The sequence below is a fragment of the Artibeus jamaicensis genome, unplaced genomic scaffold (assembly GCF_021234435.1).
Source record: "Artibeus jamaicensis isolate MK-2021 breed Jamaican fruit bat unplaced genomic scaffold, CSHL_Jam_final scaffold_537, whole genome shotgun sequence".
Lineage (NCBI taxonomy): Eukaryota > Metazoa > Chordata > Mammalia > Chiroptera > Phyllostomidae > Artibeus > Artibeus jamaicensis.
Genome location: NW_026522047.1, coordinates 43,729,672 through 43,751,819, shown reverse-complemented (window position 1 = coordinate 43,751,819; position 22,148 = coordinate 43,729,672). Strand labels below are relative to the sequence as shown.

The 22,148-nt window shown below is 50.5% G+C and overlaps 2 protein-coding genes across 4 annotated transcripts in view; one reads left to right on the top strand and one right to left on the bottom strand.

Moving 5' to 3' along the window:
- Positions 1–10,015, top strand: part of CFAP92 (cilia and flagella associated protein 92 (putative)) — a 30,605-nt gene extending 20,590 nt beyond the window's left edge. Inside the window, exons 10-14 of the mRNA XM_053658466.1 lie at positions 1,742–2,039; positions 4,962–5,126; positions 5,722–5,931; positions 6,008–6,163; positions 9,727–10,015. Of these exons, the coding sequence (XP_053514441.1) occupies positions 1,742–2,039; positions 4,962–5,126; positions 5,722–5,931; positions 6,008–6,163; positions 9,727–9,951 (1,054 nt within the window). The 3' untranslated portion in view covers positions 9,952–10,015. The remainder of the gene's footprint in view (positions 1–1,741; positions 2,040–4,961; positions 5,127–5,721; positions 5,932–6,007; positions 6,164–9,726) is intronic.
- Positions 10,016–15,761: 5,746 nt separating this feature from the next.
- The window catches only part of LOC119056021 (putative adhesion G protein-coupled receptor E4P), a 34,814-nt gene continuing 28,427 nt past the window's right edge, over positions 15,762–22,148 (bottom strand). For all 3 annotated transcript variants that reach the window (XM_053658583.1, XM_037154340.2, XM_053658584.1), the window contains 3 exons: positions 21,117–21,297; positions 18,963–19,058; positions 15,762–17,143 (listed from right to left, as the gene is read on the bottom strand). In XM_053658583.1, the coding sequence (XP_053514558.1) occupies positions 17,033–17,143; positions 18,963–19,058; positions 21,117–21,297 (388 nt within the window). In that variant the 3' untranslated portion in view covers positions 15,762–17,032. The remainder of the gene's footprint in view (positions 17,144–18,962; positions 19,059–21,116; positions 21,298–22,148) is intronic.

Here is a 22,148-nt window from a genome sequence, read left to right as displayed (position 1 = left end):
GGAAAACATTAACGTGCACATTCTGTTCCAGGAACATGTTGATAACTTTAAAAAATAAGTAACTCTGTGCTTACCACCAACTCTTACTAAATGGGAGGAAGCTTGTTCTTTTGTGCGACTGGTGGTTTGTTTTGCGCTGGGCATTCTTCAACGGACGGCTGTTGGCGGGGGAAGCTGTGAGGGCGGGGAACAGCCGTCTCCGCAGGAAAACGGAGAAAATGCTGTTGGGTGATCGTGATGGGACGACAGCACCACTTTTTATTCCCAGGCCTTCCTTTCTCGAGAAGCTCAAAGAATTCCAAATGAGCAGTTTTATGAATCTTATTCAACTTCTTAAAAATTAGAGTTATATGAATGTAGGTAAAATGCAAAGATGAATACTTGCAAGCAATGGGACATAATGGAGAGAATCATACCATGTTTTCCATTAATGCACAGCTATTAATATTTAAATTTAGGGCAAAAGGGGTTTGCTTGACATTACGAGCACAGCCTGAATTCCCCCTCTGACTGTAGAAGAGCTCAGAGCTGCACTGTTACTGCAGATTCCTCTCCTGTGTTGGTGGGTGTAGCTATTCATTCATTCATTCAACTAATTTTGACTAAGTATATTGTATGAGCTGTCCCCACTTCCCCCTCTGCTCCGGGGAAAGAAGCCCAAGCGACACCCGGTGGGGACGATTTCCCAGATTAAGGCCTGTGCTTCCACACCTTGGAGCCCTCAGCCGGAGGACGGAATCGGCAGACAGAGCAGGAAACAACAAAAGAGGCTGCACGGCGCGGCCCATGGCGGAGGCATCCCGCCAGTACTGGGCCGCCAACCCGCTGCGGGGCAGGCGTTCAGAGGCGCCACGCCCCAACCTACCGGTCCTTCCCAGGCCTCATAAGGACTCCACCTGCCCACGTGGCTGGCTGCGCCTGGAAGCAGGATTTGCCAAATCTTCCTGCACAGCACCATGAGGTGCACAGGTGTACAGTGACCAGCCTGGCTCCAAGAGGGCACACAGTGCCTGAGTGTGTGGTGGACTCATCATGGTGTGTACCCCACCAAGGGTCACACCTGTTCAGGAATAATGGCAGGAAGCCCCACCTGGGGCTGTGGGCACCCGGCAGCTGAGGCTCCCCATGTAAGGGGCACAAATGCAGTCCCCTTGTCACTCCGTTCCAGGTTAGAGGACAGGAGCCCTATGGAGGAGACAGAGGGTGGTGCCTCTACTGTTAAGCGGCCCAGGCCTGCAGTGACAAAAGGGACCCTGGGTTGGGTGCTCACCAGAGGCTGAACAGAAGCTCTACTCTGGGAGGCAGGACCCTCCTGTCTAGGCCCTTCTCACCCTCTGCCAGCTGCCCCACCCCAGCTGGGTCCAAGGTGTTCCCAAGGAGAAGCGGGGGACAGAACCCCATTCCCACTGAGTCCCGTTTTCTATGGTGTCCTCTAGCTCCCCACTGCCTGGGCCTGAGTTGTCCCCACAGAGAAGGGGTGACAGTGTTCCCCAGGCTGGGTGGGAGCTGCCCCAGGTTTACCTCCCGCAGCCTTCTAAGAGCCCCTTCCTGCCACTAAGATGACAAGGAAGGACAGAAGGGAATGGGCGTCTCTCAAATGCTTTCCTTCCCCTTCCTATAAATGCACGCTTAGTAGCCAATCCACCTCGCTGAGTTTTCATTTCCTCTTGTAAAATGGGGATGGTTTGACCTGTCTTGCAAGGTAGGTGAGGCTGAGCAGGGTGGCCCTTCTGTGTTCCAGGATCTACTGCATCTGCCATTACAGCACCAACCTCAGGGAGGTGGTCACCAGAGACCTGCTGCCTTCCTCCGCCATGATCGAACACTTGAGCCAAGAGTTTGGGTTGCCTGTTTCACAAGAAAAGCTCATAGACAGAAAACCTTTGGCCGTCTCACCTCATCCCACCCCCAATCTCGAGGACTTTCGAAGCCAGACTTCCACCCACACCGTTGACATCCTCTCCCACCAGGAGAAGTACCTGCAGTGGCGGAACACCATGATGTTGAAGAATAAAGGCCAGAAGCACAATCTGATCCAGGTGGCACTCTCTCCTCTCTGGGGTCAGGGGTCCCAGGCCTTCGCCCCACCTGAGCTGTCCAATCACATGCCAGGAGATATAGGGCTGATGGCCAGACCTTAAACGGGGCATCTGCCCCTGGCCTGTTTCTGCTCTCCCGCCCCGGGATCCTGGGCAGGATGAGCAGGAAGTGCCGGGTGCAGGGCTGGACCACAGCAGAAGCACTTGTTCATAGCCCGGGGCCCCCCATCCTCCTGAAAGGGGAAAAGAAACGCTCTTAGGTGTATTACCTCCAGCCCCACTGTTCATCTTTGAGGAAGAACTGGCTCGCGCATGTGTGTGGGACTATGTAACATCTTACTTAAGCTGCTAAGGGCATGGATGTTATCTCATGTCCCAGAAACACAGCAGATAAACTAAATCTGCATGAGAAAATGTAAAAGGACGACAATAAGAGATTGAGAAGCTGATGAGGTGATGGAAGGCTGGGAGTTACGTGGCCTGAATGGCCAACAAGAACCTCCTTTACCCCATACCAACCCAAAAAACAAAAACACCAACATCCAAGGTGTGTCTTCAAGTTGCCCAGTCACAGTCTGTCTGTATGAAGCCACCTACCCCACTCCCACCCCAATCTCTAGTTTTAAAAAATCCCTTAGGGGTGTGTAAGCATGTGTGTGTTTTTTATGATACCCACTAGGCCAATCCCTGATGTTGCAAATGGTGAGATTTCATTCTTTTTTGTGGCCGAGGAATATTCCATAGTATATATGTACCACTTCTTTTTAATTCAATTATCTATTGATAGGCACGTGGTTGTTTCCATATCTTGGCTATAATAAGAATGTAGGGGTGCATATTTATCTTTACAAGTTAGTGTTTTGGCTTTCTTTGGATAAACACCCAGAAGGGAAATTGCTAGGTCGTATAGTAGTCCTCTAATTTTTTGTCTTTCTGCACAGTGGCCGAACCAATTTGCACCCACCAACAGTGCACAGGGGTTCCCTTTCCTCCACATCTTCACCAACACTTGTGATTTGTTGATTTACTCAATAGAGCCATTCTGACATTTTTTAATTGAACACTTTGTATTTTTGGTGTTAAGTTGTATGAGTTCCCTATAAATTTTAGATAATAACCCCTATCAGATGTATCATTGGTGAATATTTTCTCTCATTCAGTAAGTTGTCTTTTGGTTTTATTGACAATTTCCTTTGATGTTTATTTTTTCTTTGTAATCCTGTCAGCTGTTGCTTAGTAAATTTTGAGACTATCGTTAGGTGAACAAGATGTTCGTGATAGTTATATCTTCTTGTTTTTTCCCTCAGTATACAATATCCCCTTTTGCCTCTTTTGATAAATTTTTATCTTGAGTTACGTGGTTAGATATTAAAAATGCTGCTCCAGCTTTTCTGGTTGGGCTTTCTGGTCCTTTTTGCCTAGTTTATATTTCTTCCTCCTTTCAATTTTAAAGCCCTATCTTTTTATCTAAAGCAGGTTTTTTAATATGTGATTGTGAGCATCTCTTTTATTAAATGTATTGGGGCAAGATTGGTCAGTAACATTGTATAAGTCCCAAGTGTACATACTATGACACATGATCTGTACACTGCATTGTGTGCACACCACCCAAAGTCAGATCATCTTCCGCCCCGTATATTTGACCCCCTTTACCCTTTACTGCTTTCCCACCTCCCCTTCCCTTACGACAGCATATTGTTAGCTTTAAGAAAAAGTCCAATGTGAAATTCTTTAATTGGCAAACTTAACTCGTTCACTGTAACTACTATTACGTTAGGCTTTCAGGGGCCACCTCATTTTCTCTGTACAGAGTGCAAGGTAATCAACAGAACAGCTGTTGACCAGAATTTCAACATTAAACTCTTCTCCCCCAGCTTTATCCACCAGCTCTAGGATTTTGAAGGAACAAGGACTTCTGGTTTGATTAATGGCAGACTGACTAATTCAGACCACCCTTCCTAACAGACAGCCAGAGAAACTTAACAAAATGCTAAATATTCCAAGTGAAGCTACGTGTGGGTCACCACAGGAGCCTAGCTTAGACGGCACCATCTTCTGAAAGCTGCTCCGAGGCCTGAGTTTGGCCCCTTACCCCACAGCCTCGGCCTGCCCTCACCTTCAGTCCCGTGGCTGCAAGCCACGGGCGCCTTGTTCCCGGGCCAACTTTTCTCTCATGTGCGAAACACAGATTTATTTAGTCCTTCTCTGGATTACTTTGCACTCGCTTACAGAAATTCCTCAAAGATTCCAAAGTCAGGACACTGGAACTTGGACCAAAGTCATGTTAATAAGTGAGTTAAGGTCAACCTCTTGAGCTAAAAAAAAAAAATTTAAAGCAAAAAATAGTTATTTTCCTGGAGGTTGGTAGGCAAATGAAAGGCAAGCTGCACAGTAGTTAACAATTAAGAGTAAAACTCTTCCTCTTCCTCTTTTTTGGGTCCCAGCTACCTGTCTCTGCAACCCCCCATTTCACCTTTTAGCTCTTGCCTCATTTCTGTTTTCACTCACAAAGGAAGCCAACAGACTGTTGTGAGGCTCCAGAGAGAAGAGGGTAGCCTTCCCCGTGCACATAAGTGTGGTCGAGGGAGGAAGTCCTTGTGCTTCAGCTCCCCTCTGCCCTGCACACACCATGAGAGCCTCAAGCCTCTCCCACTTCCCACTATCTGAGCTATAAGCTCTGGCCAAATTCTCTGTGTTCTGGTTCCAATGACCTTAGGCAAATGTCAAGTTTCTAGCCCACTGACTTTCTCTGTTGACAGTAAAGGACTGGGCTAGATGGCCCTCTGGCAGGGCTCTGTGATAAAATGGTAGCCCCAGTGTTTAAGAATCAGTACCTGCAGCCATGTCCCAGAGCTGGACACCAGCAGGTAGCTGGTGGTGAAGGGCACTTGTGTGGGTAATGACTGGTGTCTCTTTCTTCAGAAAAATATCATGGGAGCCTACCAGGTCAGGAAGAAGCCTCCAAAGTCTGTGGTGAAGGTGATTAGGAGTTCAGGCCCTATCAAAGATGCCGTCTATAACTATAGTATTCAGACTCTGAATTCCACAGAGTTTGCCAAGAAGGAGCTGTATCGAGAGATGGCCAAGGTGAGTGAGAGGCTCGGAGAGTAGGAAACGGACACATGATTATGCTCCAGACAGGATAACAGCAGTTGGCTAATCCCGTGAACAGTTTCCTCTCTGACCACCCAGCCTGGAGGTCCATGGGAGATTCCAGTGTGTGGACAAGAGCCACCCAGTTAGGGGGGCTACACAAGGGACCAGGTGCTGGGAAAGGGGCTCTGTTCCCAACTAAATGTGACCCCTCCCCATGTGAGGGGGAGCTGAGATGTCCTCGGCCTATGCTGAGATATTCACAGCTACAAACCACTACAAGCTCTTCACCTCAACAGAGCATTTTGTTGCTGCTCATGCAAAGCAGCTGTTACCCTGAAGAAAAGGCTGGCCTAGGCTTTCTCACACAGTGAATTTAGAAAGGGCTTCTTCTGTCAAGGGGGACAGCAGAATGAGCCTCCCGGTGCCGCTGCACAGTTCAGTGCGTGTGGATGCCCCGTTCACATTGTCAGGAACTATCACTATGCCCTCAGCTGTCTCCAACACCTGCCTGGGAACCTGAGGCTCAGTCAGGCTTCTCCTAGTCAACCGCTACCCTTCCAACCACATGCCTGCCCCTCATTTCCAGGAGCCGAACAGAAGATTCGCATATTCACAGAATTACCTCTCAGCCATGGTGGAGCCCCAGGATTCAAAGGAAGAGGAGAAAAAAGCCCGGAAGAAGTCCCGCCAGGCCTGGCTCACAGCCAATGGATTCCAAGTAACAGGCCTTCATAGGTCCACCGAAAGGGACCACCTCAAGCTGCTGCCCATTGGCGCCACCACAGAGCTGACTGAGGTCCACAGGCAGGAGGAGCAGGGTGTCAGGTGGGGCTCCCTAGGGCCTTCCTCCTAACTTGTTGTTCCTGGTTTAGGAGTGGAGGGAAAACGCACTGTTTGCTAACGTGCTCCAGCCTGTGCTGGACCGAGAGAGGTGGAGCTGGGACCGACGCCATCAGGACTTTGATCTGTACAAGAAGCCACCGCCCTTCCTCAAGCTGCCGGCTGCTCCATCACCAGGCCAGAAACAGGTAACGGATGAGACCTGTGCAAGCTGAGCCTCCTGACACTGTCAGCAGGCGGGAGCTCTGTGTGGCTCTCCAGCTTCACAGCATCCTTGCTTTAGATCCTGGGAGAGAGAACCAAGGTTCAGAGTGCATCTGGCATAACAGACTGACTGCTGGGCTGGAACTCAGGAGACCTGAGTAATATTAACTTGCTGTGTGACTTGAGGCAGGTCCCTGCCTTGCTCTGGGCCTTGTTTCCTAAGTATATAAAGGGAAGTTGGAAGGTAGATCGAGAGGCTTTCTGAGCTTCACCACTGTGTTACCCCTGACTGGTCCCTGGAGGCCCAGACAATAGCTGGGGCAGAGGGTCTGGGACCTTCCAGCTCCCTTCCAGCTCAAACGCTGCCACCTCCCTCTGTGGGCGAGACTGGAGTCTTGCTACGTCCATCCTTCTGAGTCCCCTTTTCTTTCTTTCCATCCCTCTGTTTATAAAGAAAGACCTAAAAATCATTTATTGGTTGTTAGAGAACCACAGTCTGTTGGCTAGGAGAGCCAGAATGCTTGTTCAGAGAATAGGGATGGGTTTTCTGGCAACAAGATTTGCCACCAGAAAACCCTTTCCCAGAAATCAAGAAGGAATAAGAGGGATGCATTTTCTTCCTCCACCCACCCCCACGGGCAGCTCCATGGCTAGGAGGAAAGACATCAAGCTCCTGGAATCCCTCTCCCCTCGCTTGGACCTTGCTGTCTCCCTGCAGAATAGGCCCCAGGCTCTGGGGCTGTGTGCAGGTCCCCTGCTCCCTGTAGGTGTCTCAGGCTGAGTCCCTGCTGAGGTCCAGCCTAGGGGTGCTAGGCTGACCTTGCTGGCCAGAGCTTGCTGCTGGGCTCCACCGCAAGTAGCCGGGGCACATTGCTGAAAGCACAAAATGAGTATGTGACGGCGCCTTCCCTCCCCACAACGTGTTTAAGAAAAACTCAGAAATGGCAGGTGGAAAAGGGAGCCTTGAACAAGTGACCCCAGCCTCTTAAGCTCAACCAGACAAAGAGAGAACCTGTTGCTGCCAGGGGACTTCCATGCCACAGGGTCTCGAGTGAAGCCCCGTCCCCGAGGGCTGCCCCGGGGGGTGGGGTCTGCTTGCTTTCCCAGCTTCCCCGGCAAAGGAGCTCCTCTCCCCAGCACCGTGTGAGACTGTATGTGCTCTTCATTTTGTGCAGAATGCCTCCTGGCCAGCATTTAAGAACTTGAATTTCACTGGAAAGTTATTTCCTAAGTCACAATATTTGTTAACTCTCACCTTTTGAAAATTAGTTACCAAAACCCTGGCAGAGTGTCCAGGCCGCCCCAACTGAGCCAGCTCAGGTCTCAGCATCCCCCATCTTCTCTTTGACTGTTTCTCTCATCACTGCAGATTGCACCTTCTACTTGGAGGAAAAGATGTGAGCCTGGCTTCCTCCTCCCACCTCAAGGCAGCAGCTACAATGGGCTCTAAAGAGCCCATTGGGAGGTTTGGGGGGGCCCCAAACCACCTAGGAACTGGACCAAGTCTTGAAACTTGTCAGTGTACCGAGACCCAGGACATCCAGCCAGTGATGGCAGAGGGAGCCTGGAAAGAGGCACAGGCCTGGTAGTGCCATCTGAAGACAGCCTTCCCCCCTCCCTTAAAGAGTAGAGGGCAGTCCTTGCAAAGAAAGGCAAGAGAAAGCCCAGGTGGGAACAAACATATGTTGTCATAGACCAAGCAACACAGTTTTCCACCCGTCACACGAGGGATCAACAATCGGGCTCAGAAGCCCCATGGCCCTGCATCAGGCACCTGCTCTTCAGGTTTTAGGGCCTTCTTCTCGCAGGGCGAAGACAAAAGGGACTGGAGGCCATCACCAAAGGATGGTTCTCAGGATCGTGCTCTCATCCATTGAAGGCTGTCAGCACAAGCCGCAGTCTCCACTGTGAGGTCTCCTAAACTAGCAGCATATGCTCAAATACCAGGTCTCAGGGCACCATTCTCTGTCTCTGTTCGGAATCCAGACAGCCGTGCACACAGGTAAGAACTAGAAGAGGCTCCCTCGGGCCAGGAAAAAGACCTCCATGTGAAAACTGGGAAGAAATAGTTCAATTTAGAGTAACCCCATGTTCTACACCTGGAGCAAGTGAGAATTGTCCAGCAATGGGCTGCAGCCTGGGGGCGGGTGGCAGCGGGGACCACTGTCCCTGAGCTTCAGGACATCCAGCCCAGACGGTGAGCACAGAAGTATGCTTGCCTCTCTAGAACTGCTGGGACATTTCCTTAATCTGTCCATCTAGATTTTCTGGAGAATCTGGGAGGGAAAGGAAGACAGTTTTGTGATATTTCTGCACTGTGATAAGAGAAATACTGCTGGATTATTTTTTCCAACAAAGTCAGCCCATGCATGGATGGCCCAACACCCCTCCCAACCCCCAGGAAGTGATTTGAGGATGTAGATAGAGGCTTCATTCTGAATAACAAAGGGCTCATCCTGTTAATTTTTTAAAACTCCAAATTGTGGTGGGTAAGGGTACAAAGAAACATTTGGTCAGCAAATGGCCCCTTCCTCTATGAATCAAGCCTATTTCAGGAGAACACATTTCCTCGTGCTCCACAGCACGCTGACGGTCCGGTCAGCACCTTGCACAGTGCCTGGTCAGGGCCAGGAGCTGCACAGAATTCTGTTCCCCTCTCCACCACCTCTTGGCAGCAGGGCTAGGCTCCACAGGGGACCCGTGACACGAAGCCTCGAAGCCAGCAGGACTGTAAGGGTCATAAGGAGAACCTGAGCTGCACATTCTAAGACATGGGGACGCAGCTATGAAAGAAGAAGGGCGTTCCAGACAAACTGAGCAGCACAAGCAAAGTCCCCGCATGGTCTAGGGCAGCAGCCCAGTACATCCACAAGAAGGGCAGCCCATTTCTGCCACACCGCGGGGGTGAAGAGGCAGGGGGTGCCTCCTTCCTCTGTGAACTGCCCTGGGCAGGTGCCAGCAGGGCCCGAGCAAGGGCGCTGACCGGGCTCTCATCCGCAGCCCCTGCTCCTGCCCTCCTGTCTCAGCTGGCCCTCTGCACTCCAGGCAGGAGTCCGTGAGCAGCACAGTTGCCTGCAATCAGCCCCTCTCCTCCCTCCTCAAAGCAGCCCTGCTCACACTTGTTCAGCTGAGATAAGGTGACAAGATTCTGGAAATAAGCTTCTGTGCAGAAGGTGTCGGCCAGCGGGACCGAGGTCGGAGAGGATGCTGGGATCCCTGGGCCATTGAGTGCCCTTTCCCTGGTGACCGACCTCGAAGCTTCAAAGAACTACTGGACAGCCTGTCTGTGGGCAAAAGGCCTGGCTCAGAAGTTACCGTCTTAGGTTCCAGTTCCAGCCTTGAGCCAAACTACCTGTACCAAGGGCAAAATGCTCAACACCTCTGAGCCTCAGTTTCCTCCTCTGTGAGAGAGACTTCACAATTCTTGTGACCACAGGCTGCTGTGGGTCAATGCCAAATCCCCAGCGGGCGCTCGGTGATGGCACCTACCCCCTCCAGCAGGGTGAGGAGGTTTGGGACCCGTCACTAACCCACCCTTTTCTGTCAGGTGGGAGGCCGAAAGGGAGCGGCCCTGTGTCCTGAACAATACGGACCCTCCCGCCGGAGCTGGCAGTGCCCACCACAGGCCACAACCACAACTCGGCACGCCGCCCCACCACCGGGTCAGCTGCTACATGTACCCTGTGCTCCACCCTCCCTGGCACCACAGCTGGGGGCCAAGGCCTTCGATTTGCCCAGCCACTCCCACCTGAGATTCCTCCATGACGGATGACCCCCTCCCCCAACCACCAGGCCTCATTAAAGCGCAGTAGGACAAAGCCAGTGTAAGGCCGGCTGCCGTTGTGCAGGCTGGACAGGGGTGGGGGTGGGGGCGGGGAGTGCTGTGCAGGCTCACCTCATGGTCATGGCTCTGGAGCCCGCTCTTTCAAAGCAGCTGCCGCGCCGTACAGGTTGATGCAGATGCTGGCCACCTGCTTCAGTGGTCTGGGAACACAGAGGCCCAGGGTGGAGGCCAGTTACCTGAGACCCACTGCACACACTGTCCCACCTCAGACACACCTTTACCCACGACGGAGCCTCCCTTTCTGCCTCAGGGTAGAGGGGCTAATGCTATTTTCCTGTGGGTTGTGGGAGGTTGGCTCATGGCTGCCTGCCATTTTCCCTTCACTCTGTCTAGATCTGGGCAAGGTTGAGGCAAGACCAGGTCCCAGGAACCTGGCTGAGACCAGAAGCTGGGACTTAAAACACCTTGAGCAGCAGAGCCTCACAGACCAGGTCCCGGGATCAGGGCTCTGGCAGGGCTGCCCCCCCACGTGCATGGAGCCTCTCTTCACCTGGAGGGTCCTCACCCAGCAGGGCTCCCACCCAGGGAGCTGAGAGGTCCTCGGGGCAGGCAGCCACAGCCGGCCGGCCTCCCCCCCCCACCCTTCCACGGTGAGTTTAACACTTCGTATTCCATCGTCTCATCGATGCTGACCCCATCTCCTCGACCCCCAGGGAGGAGGGCCTGCCGTCCCCGGGTCTGGAAGGGGCCCAACTACCTTGCCAAAGTGAAGCAGCAACATCTCCAAGTAAACCAAAGTAATACACACTCCCAAACTTGCTGGCACTGTCCTGGCAGCCGGAGGAAGGACTCAGCCCAGCACCTCCTGCCCAAGGTGCCCGTCCTGTTTCGGCCCCTGCACAGGGCACAGCAGGGGGTCCCGGGCCAGCCATGGCAGGGTAGAGAGAAGGGACATCAGCTGTCCTTAAAACTGGCTGGTCTTTCCCAGCATCCCCTGGTCTCATCCCTTTTGGGAAGGAGGTATCGGGCAGGCCGTGCTTGCTGGGCTCACTCGCCGTAACACTGGCGTGCGCAGTTCTGAGACTCCCTGTCAGCCCCAGGACCACAGTTCAGCTCAAGGAGCCCCCAGGCCTCTGGCCAACAATCCGCAGGGCCGCGATCAGGTTGCCCCATTTAAGCTCACTGCAGAAAGCCTGTGGCCTGTGACCTGAGGCCCTGCCACTCCCTCCACCATCCAGAAACACGACCCCCACCACTTGGCACCCCAGAGCTCGAGGGCACTCGGTCCTCCTCTGACTACACAAAGCCATCAAAGGCCAACCCAGGCCCGATATGCCCCTCCTCTGGCTTGGGCATGCTGGACACCTGGATGCAGGCTGGCCCTTCCAGCCCATCAGAGAGCAGCCAGTCTCCTGAGGAGGAGCCACACGCATGCTCTCTCCACAAGGAGCTAAGTCACAGCCAGCTGCTCCCAGGGCGTTCCCTCCCGTCAAGCATTCTGCAAACTGCTCTGAGCACAGGTACTTGGGCTCCCACAGTGATTTCTTTAATTGCTTTAGCCCCAGGAGAGGGAGAGAGTAAGGGAAGGAAAGAAGAACCAACTTGGTCTGGTGTTCGCCTTGGAGCCTGGCACCTCTCTAATGGGCACCTCTCATTCCCCAGATTCTGAAAACCTAGCTCCCTGCAGCTTGGGAGACGGGAGCTGCAGGGCAGTGAGGGCTTCCCTGAGCAGCCGGACCCTCCCATCACGCTCAGGTGAAGGCCAGGCTCTGGAGCCCAGCTTCGAAGGCCCCACACTCACTGACCAAAGCTCCTGGCCACCCTCCCTCTCCTCAGCCAGCCAGAAAATGAACTTAGCTCTGCAAGATGCACTGCCCACCCTCCTCTTGCCACCCCAGGTAGGGCCTGAGGAGCAGAGAGTGGAAATGGCACTTACTTGATCCTTGAAGTCAGGATGCAACCAGCATGTTGCAGGCCTGCCAGGGTAATGTGCCTCTGGAGAATCTCGTGGTATCCCTGTGGCCAGCAGTACGCATGTCAAAAGCTGCCCCATGGGAGTTAGCCTTGGCGGTACATGCCCCTGCTCCATCACCCACACTGTGGAAGCTATTGCAGGCAGCACTGCGACCTTTTATAGCTTCCACTGCCCTCCCAGGAAGATCCAAGGTCATCTACAACCACCTACTGGTCTCCCCTTCCCTCCACCCCTCACCTACTCCATCACCTGCACCAGCCCCACTGAGCAGGACTGGCCACCACTCTCACAAAGACTCAATTATTCTACCTCCATTCACCTGGAACTAGCAGGCGAGGTCCCATCTGGGCCTGGCATGTTCTTTTTCCCTGTCCTTGGCCCAAATAGCCCTTCCCTAGACTAGGGAAGGGTCAAAAGTCCTGCTCTGCCCCTGAGAGCCAAGTGCGCCTGTTCATGGGACTCCCACCCCCTCGGGAGAAGCGCACTCTGTCCTCCACTCCCCCTGGTCTCTGGGTTCCTCCTGAGTCAGTCAGTCTGCACAGTCAAGACCACTAACACCCCAAAGGTGGGGTGGTGTCTGAGGTACATCTGTGGCCCCAACTTTCATTTTGTCCCTGCCCCAGGATCCTCCCAGCACCTTTAGACTTGTGAACTCACGGGGGACAGCACCTAGTGGGCGAGAAGGGTTGGGCTGGGAAAGCCTCAGCGATGACTCTGTGAAGTTGCCTCGATGCGCTGAGAAGAAAATTCAGACGCACGGAGAGCATTTGAGGCCAAACCCAGGCCTCCTACCAAGAGATCTCTGCTTGTCCCACCACAGGGAGCAGAAGCAACTTGGCAAAGACCCATGGCAGGTTGCCAGGAGATGAGAGGCTCTGCTGAAAGGGCCCTTGGACTTGGGATCCAGAGTGAGCTGCTTGGCCTCTCTGCGTCAGCCTCCTCGTCCGCAGCGTGGAGTCTATGCAGGGTCATGAGGAGGGTTAAATGGAGAACACACAAGCCAAGCTGGGCCCAGAACCAGGAGGCTCAGGGGAACGGGACAGAGCTGGTGGCAGGGCACCCCCCTCAGAGATGAACAGGACGTGGGTGTCATGCACCAGGCACTCGGCCAGGCAGCCCCTCCTGTACCCCGAGCCTCGGAGGATCTGCAGCGCCTCACTCCCACACCGCCAGGTGCCCTCCGAGCTGAACACCTGCCATGGGCCTGGGAGCAAGGTCAGCACAGGGCGTAAGGATCTCAGGGTGTGCGCGGAGTGGCTGCAGGTGGAGTGGGAATCTCCATGAGAACTGGGCTTTGGGATGAGAGCGAGCCCAGGAGCTTGGCTGTCATGGTCTCGCTGGGCAGCCTCAGGCAAGTCCTTTTCTTTCCTTGGCCACACTGACCCACTGTAGCTAAGGAGCTTCCCTTTGCTTCCCTCTGGCTCACCCAGGGATACGCTCAGGCCCAGTGAGAGACTCAGGAGCTCAGCATCGAAGGCTCATATCCACTCCAAGGTGAAGACAGCGACATCAGAACTGGGCCTCCAAAGGGTGGGTTAAAGGCGACGGGGACAGGAGGAGGATTCAAAGGGTCGCTGGTGTGAGGACTGAGCACTGTGGGGCGTGGCTGCCAGAGCAGCCTGGGCCCTCCTCCAAGGCCCCGACACAGCAAGCTCGATTCAGGTTTTGATACTTGACCTTCAGACTGATACAGCCTGGTGTGCTGCCAGGGTCACAGCAACTGGCTTGCCCAGGCTGACCATTGCTCCTAGCTGCCCATACCTGGCTTGGAGGGGCCCAGGCCACCTAGAGAGGGAACAGGCCAGCTTCCTTATGGCCCCGCCCCAAATCCCTCCCATTACAGGCAAAAGGCTTTACTGGTCTTTTCTAATCATAAATGTAATGGCAGATCACCACTTATAAAAATCACAACACAGCATTTTTGTGTGTATGTTTTCATACTTTTTCTAAGCATATGATCATTTTAACATAGAACTATAATCTATAATATAAAACTGAAGATACCTATACATTAAATCATTTAATACGCTGTGGGCCTCTCCTGTCAGATGCAGACCTTTGTCAATGAAGCAGCTGTCCAGCCACATTCTCAGTATCTGGTGGACTCCAGGACAGATCTGTCGTGGCACTATTGACATTTGGGGATGGGTCGTTCTTTGTCAGGGGAGACTGTCCTGTGCACTGCAGGATATTTAAAGGCATCCTTGACTTCCAGCCACTAGAAGCCAGAAGCTCCCCTCCCCCACAGTTTTGACAACCAAAAATGTCCCTAGACTTTGTCAAATGTCTCCTTCGGGACAAAACCACCATGGTTGGGAATCACTGTTCTGGAGTAAAAAGACAAAGGTTAAAGAAACAAAACTCCTTTGAAATTATGTATTTTATATTTTTTAAGATATTATTTTTTTTTAAGTGAGGGAAAGAAACATCGATGTGTGGTTGCCTCTCACACACTCTCTAATGGAGACGTGGCCAGCAACCCAGGCATGTGCCGTGACTGGGAATCAAACCAGTGACCCTTTGGCTGGCAGGCCGGTACTCAATGCACTGAGTCACACCAGCCAGGGCTGAACTTACATTGTTCACATTTCATCTTCAACCTCCACAGGTGGCTGGGTGGCCGTGTGTGCATCTGACAAATGATAAACTCAGGGGTGTGGGGGGGCTCCGGCACGGGATGGAGCCACCGTCCACACACAAAGGGAAGGGCTGCAGCGCGGGCCTGCCTGGCGTGGATCCCCGTGGGTTCCTGGCGGTACCCAGAGAGAGCTGGGACCCTGCAGTACCACCCCCGGCCCACTTCTGTTTCGATCAAAACACTTTCATGTATTTCATATACTGAGGAAGTCAGTTCCGTTTGTTAAAAAATAAATAAATTCTGATGCTTTCCCCCACCCCCTCCAAGACAGTCCTCACTGAAACCATGGGGCACTGCAGGGCAGGCAAGAGCCTGCCCTTCTGTGGGGGTGTGGCACCGGCAGAGTCTGGGAAGGGCAGGAGAGAAGCTGGAAGAGGGAAAGGGAGGAAGAGGGGAGTGACGGCCAGTGGTGGGCAAGAAGCTCGTTTATTTGTGGGGTGATGAAAATGTTCTAGAATGTTCTCACTTATAGGAGAGTGATGATGGTTGCAGTTATTTTTTTTTAAAGCCCAACTGCGAGGCTGTGCTTGAGCAACAGCCCTGGGCTTCATCCCGCCACCCACTGCCACCCCGGGCTCCGAGGGGTGGGTGCAGGGTGAAGGCCGCGGGCCTACAGCCGCACTTGTACGTCGACAGGGCCGAGAGTGAAAACAGCGTGTGGTGTGCCTGCACGTGCAGGTGCAGGGCTGCGTTCTGTCCCGTGAGACGTTGCCTATCCCTCTCCCCACACCTGCTTCTTGCCTGTACCCTTCATCCCACGGAACTGGGACGACCGCCTCTAGGTGAGGGCAGAGGAAGATGAGCTGTGGCGATCAACGCTGAACAGGCAGAATGGCCCTGGGACCCTGGGGGCTGAAAGCATCGCCACAATGCCCCAAGAATTATGTGCAGGCTACAAAGGACAAAAGCCCTGCTCAACGGTTCCCCCTGGTGGCATCCCCCCACTGAGATGCACCTGGTGCCCTACGGCCATTCCATTTCCTTGCTCGCCGCTTGGGGCACACGGAGGCACGTTTCTGTGCACATCGCACGTGGGGATTATTGTACTCGTGGTAGGTACTGTATTGGATCGTGTATACTGCACACCATGTTTTTGACCCACAGTTTCACGGAAAAAATCTTGCATTTAAATTTTTTAGTTCAATTTATTTATATTTAGAGACTTGGTTATTGTATTGTAAGAAATTTGAGCATTTATTTCTGAACATATTACACTACAAGAAATTTTATGCAACAAATAATTATGAAGTGCCAGAATACATACAAGATATTTCAGGTACTACCCATGTATAATGCGCATCCTTATTTTTTGCCCTCAAAAATGTAGGCAAAAGAGTGCACATTATACATGGCAAAACACGACAGTCATTCCTGAGAGAGGGGCAGTGGAGGCTGTTCCGAGGCCTCCTTCAGAGTCAAGTCTGTGGACGAGAAGGGCTGACCTGGAAGGATCTCTCTGGGCAGGCAGCGGCGGGGGAGGCCTTCTGGGCCTCCCAGCGTCAGAGCTGGGAGGTGGGCACGGGGCGGTGGAGGTGAGGACCCGAGCCTCAGAAGCACAGCTGGATTGGGGGAGCAGTGGGCGCCTCAAAAAAAGAGACCACACAGGACCAGGGCCCTGGCCTGGGACCACTGTCTTCTTGCAGAGCCCAGGGGACCCAAGCTTCAGAGTACATTGGCCCACCCACACCCCCAAAGAGCCTGAGAGAATGGTTCAGGTGTGAGCTTCTGATTTTTGAGAAAAAAAAGGGGGAGCCACCCACTAGCAGAGTGTGTTCAGTTGTCACATTACACTATACTCACCAAACTGCACACAGTTTTTTTCTACATGACCCACACATTTTACAGGTCTTTTTCTAAAAGCACATGAAAATATGCCTCGTTTTAAATACTTGACTGCATATTATTTATTATATTTTATTGATATACCATTAATTACTGAAACAGTCCTGATGGATCAATACCTTGTTTCCATGGCAACAGTGGGATAGAAAGTGGCGCATCAGCAAGCCGGCAATCCTCCCCTGCAGCCCCTCCCTGCTCCTCCCCAGTGGCCTGGTCAGATCTCTGTGTCCCCATCACTCTGAATCTGCATGTCAAATCACCGCGTCCCTGGGACAAATTCCCAGCAATGAAATTTTTAACTAATGGGTTATGCACATGAATTTGGATAGTTTGCACCAAACTGCCCTGAAAAAGGCTTCATTTTATGCAAATTTTATACATGTAAATTTAAAATTGCATGATTTAAAAAATCGTGAGAGTCTATCTAAACTTCAACTTTTCAAGGGGAACCACAAAATTTCAAAGCCAGCTGGTGGAGTGAATCATACTCTCTTGTTTGGCAATAGAAACCAAAACAGAGGAAGGAGACAGGACTCGTTTTCACAGGGAAGATACAGATGATGTCATTTGTCCAACCCACATGTGACCACAGCAGGGTGCCATTCATAAGCAGCTCAGTTTTGTGTTTTTTGCCAAAAAACAGTGACAGGATCAGTCCCAGGCCGCGGCTGGGCAGATGCAGTGTCTCCTTTGTGAAAGACTTTTGATGACTTCCCCGGTTCCTCCTATTTGGGGGAGATAATATCGAGAAAAGGCTGAAGAGAAATTGACACCACAGAAATTAAAGAGTCCGTCAGGCCCCGGGCTGACAAGCTAGAATTTATACGGTCCAAAGTGGAATAAAGAGATCCTACTATTTGTCTGTACATCTCCCATACACCCCATTATAGATGGCCTTTTTGCTTATTTTATCTTTTTACAAACATTTGCAGTGTTTACTGTGTCAGGTGGCGTTCTAAGCACTTAACACATCGGATCCCATTTATTCTTACAATGAGATATTATGCCCATTTTACAGATGAAGATACTGAGGCACAGGCACATTCAATGTCCCGGGCAAGGGCGCAGAGCCTGAAAGTGGTGTAGTTGGGGTTCGATCCCAGGAGCTTTGACTCCATTTAACATGACAGTGATGAAGCACTTAAATGCTACAGATAACTAATAAAGATTTTAAGATTGAATGTGTGAATTTTCATTATAAACTGTTCAAAGATAAAGGATTGTAATTATTGTTGGGTTCTTACATGGTTGACCCTTGATCATTTGGAGTTAATAAAAAGTGATGCCGACATAGTTCAGCATAAAGTGCTTTTGTGCACAGTCAGACGTTCTAACGATGAGGCTCAGGGAGGTTAAGCTGTGTTCCCAGTGCCTGACAGCCGGAACCTGAAAGAATCAAAATTCAAGCGCAGACCTGGCGAGCCCCAGAGTTTCTGCTGCAGAATCCACCACATGACCTGTGTTTGGTGGCCGTGTGTGTTGGGACAGATCAGATCGACATATCCTTTGACCATTGATGGTTTCGGCCACAGGGTGACTGTGCAAACAGGGTCATATTAGGACACAGTCAGCAACCACAAAGCAGAATTAGCCTTGATGCAAAACTGCATGTTCTGTGAGCAGCTGGCCCCAAAGGTTGTTCTTCTGAAGTAACAATTCTCATGTGAGCAGCTAGCCCCAAAGTTTGTTCATCCCTCGGGACAACCAAGGAAAGTTGCCAACTTTTGAAGGGAAACAGACCTGTGCTCAGATTCCTCTAACTGGCTGCAGTAGCTTAAGCAAACCATCTCAGCTTTCTCAGCTTCAGTTTCCTCATCCTTAAACAGGAAGTTTACACTCTCAGAACAAACTAAGTCCATGGGCCAGACGCTTTGCCAGGCAAAAGGAAAACAATAGCAGCCCAAGTGCTGAAATGTACAGAGGGCAAAGACTGACCAAGAGCGATCACATCGATGTCTTTAGGATAAATACCCCATAATGAGACATGCTACGCAGAGGATTAAAATAGAATGTAGTGCCAGAGCAAGTGAGACAAGCATAGAATAAATGGTTAGGGAAACCATCTCTGAGGGGACCTTTCAGCTGAAGTGTGAATACTAATGAGACTGGGATGGAAGAACCAGCTGGTGCAAAGGCCCTGAGGCAGCGATGATCAGCCTAGGAAGCTCAGGGAACTGAAAAGCAGACAACACACCTGAGTAGGGATGTTGGGCCAATTTTAAGTGATGCTATGAGGTTCAGTTTGATTCTAAATGTGACGGGAAGCCAGAGTTCTAAGTAGGGGAGTAAAATAATCTGATTTGCATGTTTCACTGCCACTCTGACTGCAGTACAGAGAATGGGAAAGGGAATAAGGGAGGAGAGAGAGCAAAAGGAAGATTAGCTTTTCTGGTTTGCATCTCAAAACCCAGAAACTTCAGCTTCATAATGCAGGAAACTCATGCAATTTCTCTTTTCTGTTAGGTCAGGAAACCAGGATGCGCATGGCGGCATGAGATGCTGGGCTCAGACAAGTACACGGCTCTGCGGAGAAGTTGGTCTTACCACTCTGGTGTGGGCTGTAGAGCGAGAGACCTCCGTGCTCTCAGTTTCCAGCCCTTTCTGCTTCCCACCGAACCACTTCTTGTATTCCATTCGCACCTGCAAGTGTGAGGTACATGGAGGCTTGTGTTACATTCAGAGTTTGGCTCAGGAGGAAGGACCCTAAAATCTGAGACTAAAGATCTAAATGCCTAGCCTTGCTCTCTACAGCGCTTCCCATTGGTTTACTGTATAATCTTGGCCATGCTCGTGCTGATTTGTTTCATTTAAATTTTACTTCCTCGGTCGTAGTCCTTACATGTCAAGGACTGTAAGACTTTATACACAGCAATAATGATGTAAGGGAAGGTGGCGGTGATAATGGTGACGACGATGAAGGCGGTGGTGATGAAAGTAGCACAGGGTGGTGGTTACAAAGGTGATGATGGTATGATAATGAAAGGGCGTATGGTCATGATGGTGATAATGATGGTGATGACAGCCAAGGTAATGATGGCGGTCACCGTGATGGTGATAAAAACTAGCAATGTTTAATGCATGTATGTACAATATATCATTTAATTCTATCAGTAAGGAACTTCTTGTTCCCAATCACCATTAAAGATGAAGAAATTGAGGCTCTTGGAGATATACTGACTTGTCTAAAGCCACAGAACCAGCCTTCAAAGTCTTGTCATTCTCCCTCAGAGCCCTGATACTAAACCAAATGTGATTCCACAAGTTGTCTTCCTTTAATCTCCTTAAAATTATAAAGGACATCTGAATAGTTAATGCTCAACATTAATTTACCAGAACACTTAAGGCGTGCTTTACTTCGGTGTGTAGGGAGTACCAAGCATTAAGAAGGCACTAACAAACGAAACAGAAATTAATGAAGTGTTAAAATGTCATTCTGTCCCTTGCATCTTAATTGCTGGTAGTTCCACTCTTCAACAACAGGAAAAAGCCAGGAAAACTGTTCCTAGTCTTCTGTGAAGAGTAAAATTATAATAATGACCTTCACTGAGAACTTGGTGTACGCCAAGGACTTTGTGGAGGTTGATATGAATTGGCATTGAATTATCTCAATTATTTCATATCTATGTGAGATATATACTGCCACGTTTTGAAATGAGCAAACTGAGGCTCTGAGAGGGAAGCAAGCGAGTTCACGAGCAACCCATTCAGTTGGGTTACTCGTGAAATTCCCAGAAAAACTGGGATTAATTCCCAGAAAAACTGGGATTAAACTCAGTTTATGGTAGATTTTGCCAAATATGCCAGTGCCCTCCACGAAGTGCCCCTCATTGCAGGAGGATTATTCTTCCTCTCTCTGGTGAATTCTGGTTTGGCCGTGTGACTTTCTTTGGCCAATGAAACAGAGCTGAGCTACACAGTGCCGTGATCGCCTTTCCCTTTGCCATGAGAGCACTGATGGGCGCTGCCCCTCAACCTGCATCTCCAAATGAATACGATGTTGCTCATGTAGCTCTGTAGCATGAGCAAGAAGTAAATCTCATTGTCGTAAATCCCTGAAATTAGGGGTGGGGGCACTATTTGTCACTGCAGCAGAATCTACCTTATCCTGACTGATAACATGCTGTGCTATGAGCTGGTTGGTCCTCCACTCACTAAAGTCGTATATTCAAGATCTAGCCCAGCAATGTGACTGAATTTGAAGATATGGCCTTTATAAAAGCAATTAAGGTTAAATCAAGTCATAAGGGTAGAGTCCTGATTCAACAGATTGTGTCTCTACCGAAAGAAGCATGAAAGCTCTCTCTCAATCTCTCTCTCATGTGAGGACATAGCAAGGAGGTGGTCAGTCATAGGCAAGCCAAAAAGACAGAGCTCACCAGATCCTGACCGTTGTGGCACCCTGGTCTCAGAATTCCAGCCTCCAGAATTCTGAGAAGATAAATTTCTGTTGTCTAAGATACAAGAGGCCTCTGCTATTTCGTATGGCTGCCTGAGCAGAGGAATCCACGATCTTCAGAGATATGCTCAAATGGGAAATGTTAGAAAACTAAATGAAACCCAGAGCACATGGCAAATACCCAAGCGGCAGCTCAACCTTGGTTCCCAGAATCAAGGTAACCTCAAAATATAAAAGGTCAGAAAAGAACAAGAAATAAACAACCATTCATTAAAGCTCGGAGACAAAGTAATTAGCTTTACCTGGCGATTAAAGAGACAGTGTACCACAAACAGCAAAACCCCCTGCAGGACATTGATGATGGTGAACATGTAGGCAATGACTAATCCAATTGTCTTCCCAACTTCATCAACCATAAAAAAGCCAAGGCTCCAGGAACAGCCCAAGATAAACAGCTGAGCAATGGCTTTAAATGTCATGACTCTGAAAGGGAAGAAGAGTAAATCATTACCATTCCTGAGGGACTCACTGCTTGTTGGGCACGGGGCTCAGTTCTTTGCTTGCTTAACTTTATTGAAACTTCCTAACAACCTCGGGTGGTTAAGAGGCTTCCACGTAGGTATGTGTCTTGAAGATTTGGCAGTGCCCATATTTTCAATTATTGCCTCTGAGAATAACACTTTCTTCTACCCTTGGAAATGATTTCCCTGCAGTCTCTTACCTGGACTTATTGGAAGATTTGTAGAAAGTACATTCTGAAAATTTGTATTGAAAAAATGTGGCCCTGGCTGGTGTGGTTCAGTGGATTGAGCACCAGCCTGCAAACCAAAGGCTCACCAGTTTAATTCCCAGTCAGGGCACATGGCTGGGTTGCAGGCCAGGTCCCCGGTAGGGAGCATGAGAGAGGCAAGCACACATTGATGTTTCTTTACCTCTCTTTCTCCCTTCCCCTCTGTCTAAAAATAAATTAATTAAATCTTTAAAAAGAAAAATGTGGATGATGATAATATCATGGATTCAGAACACAACACAGTGTTGGATTTCTTCAAACAAAAATTTTGTCTAGAGTGGCATTGTTGATGGCCATGGGCTAGGTAAACCGATGTGTGTAAATGTGTGTGCACATCATTCTGTGTGTGTGTGTGGAAGTATGGAGGAACACTGAGAAGGTGACACTCTGGCCCTCCAGGATCAAAGAAGCTGAGGCAGAGAGGTTAGATTGGTCTCCTAAGTACACGAGATCCAGGGCAGGGTCTGAAGTTGGACAGAAATTCCTTTTTTGTCTACATGACTCACCAGTGCAAGCCTCTTACTCTTGGGTAAGATGAGCAATT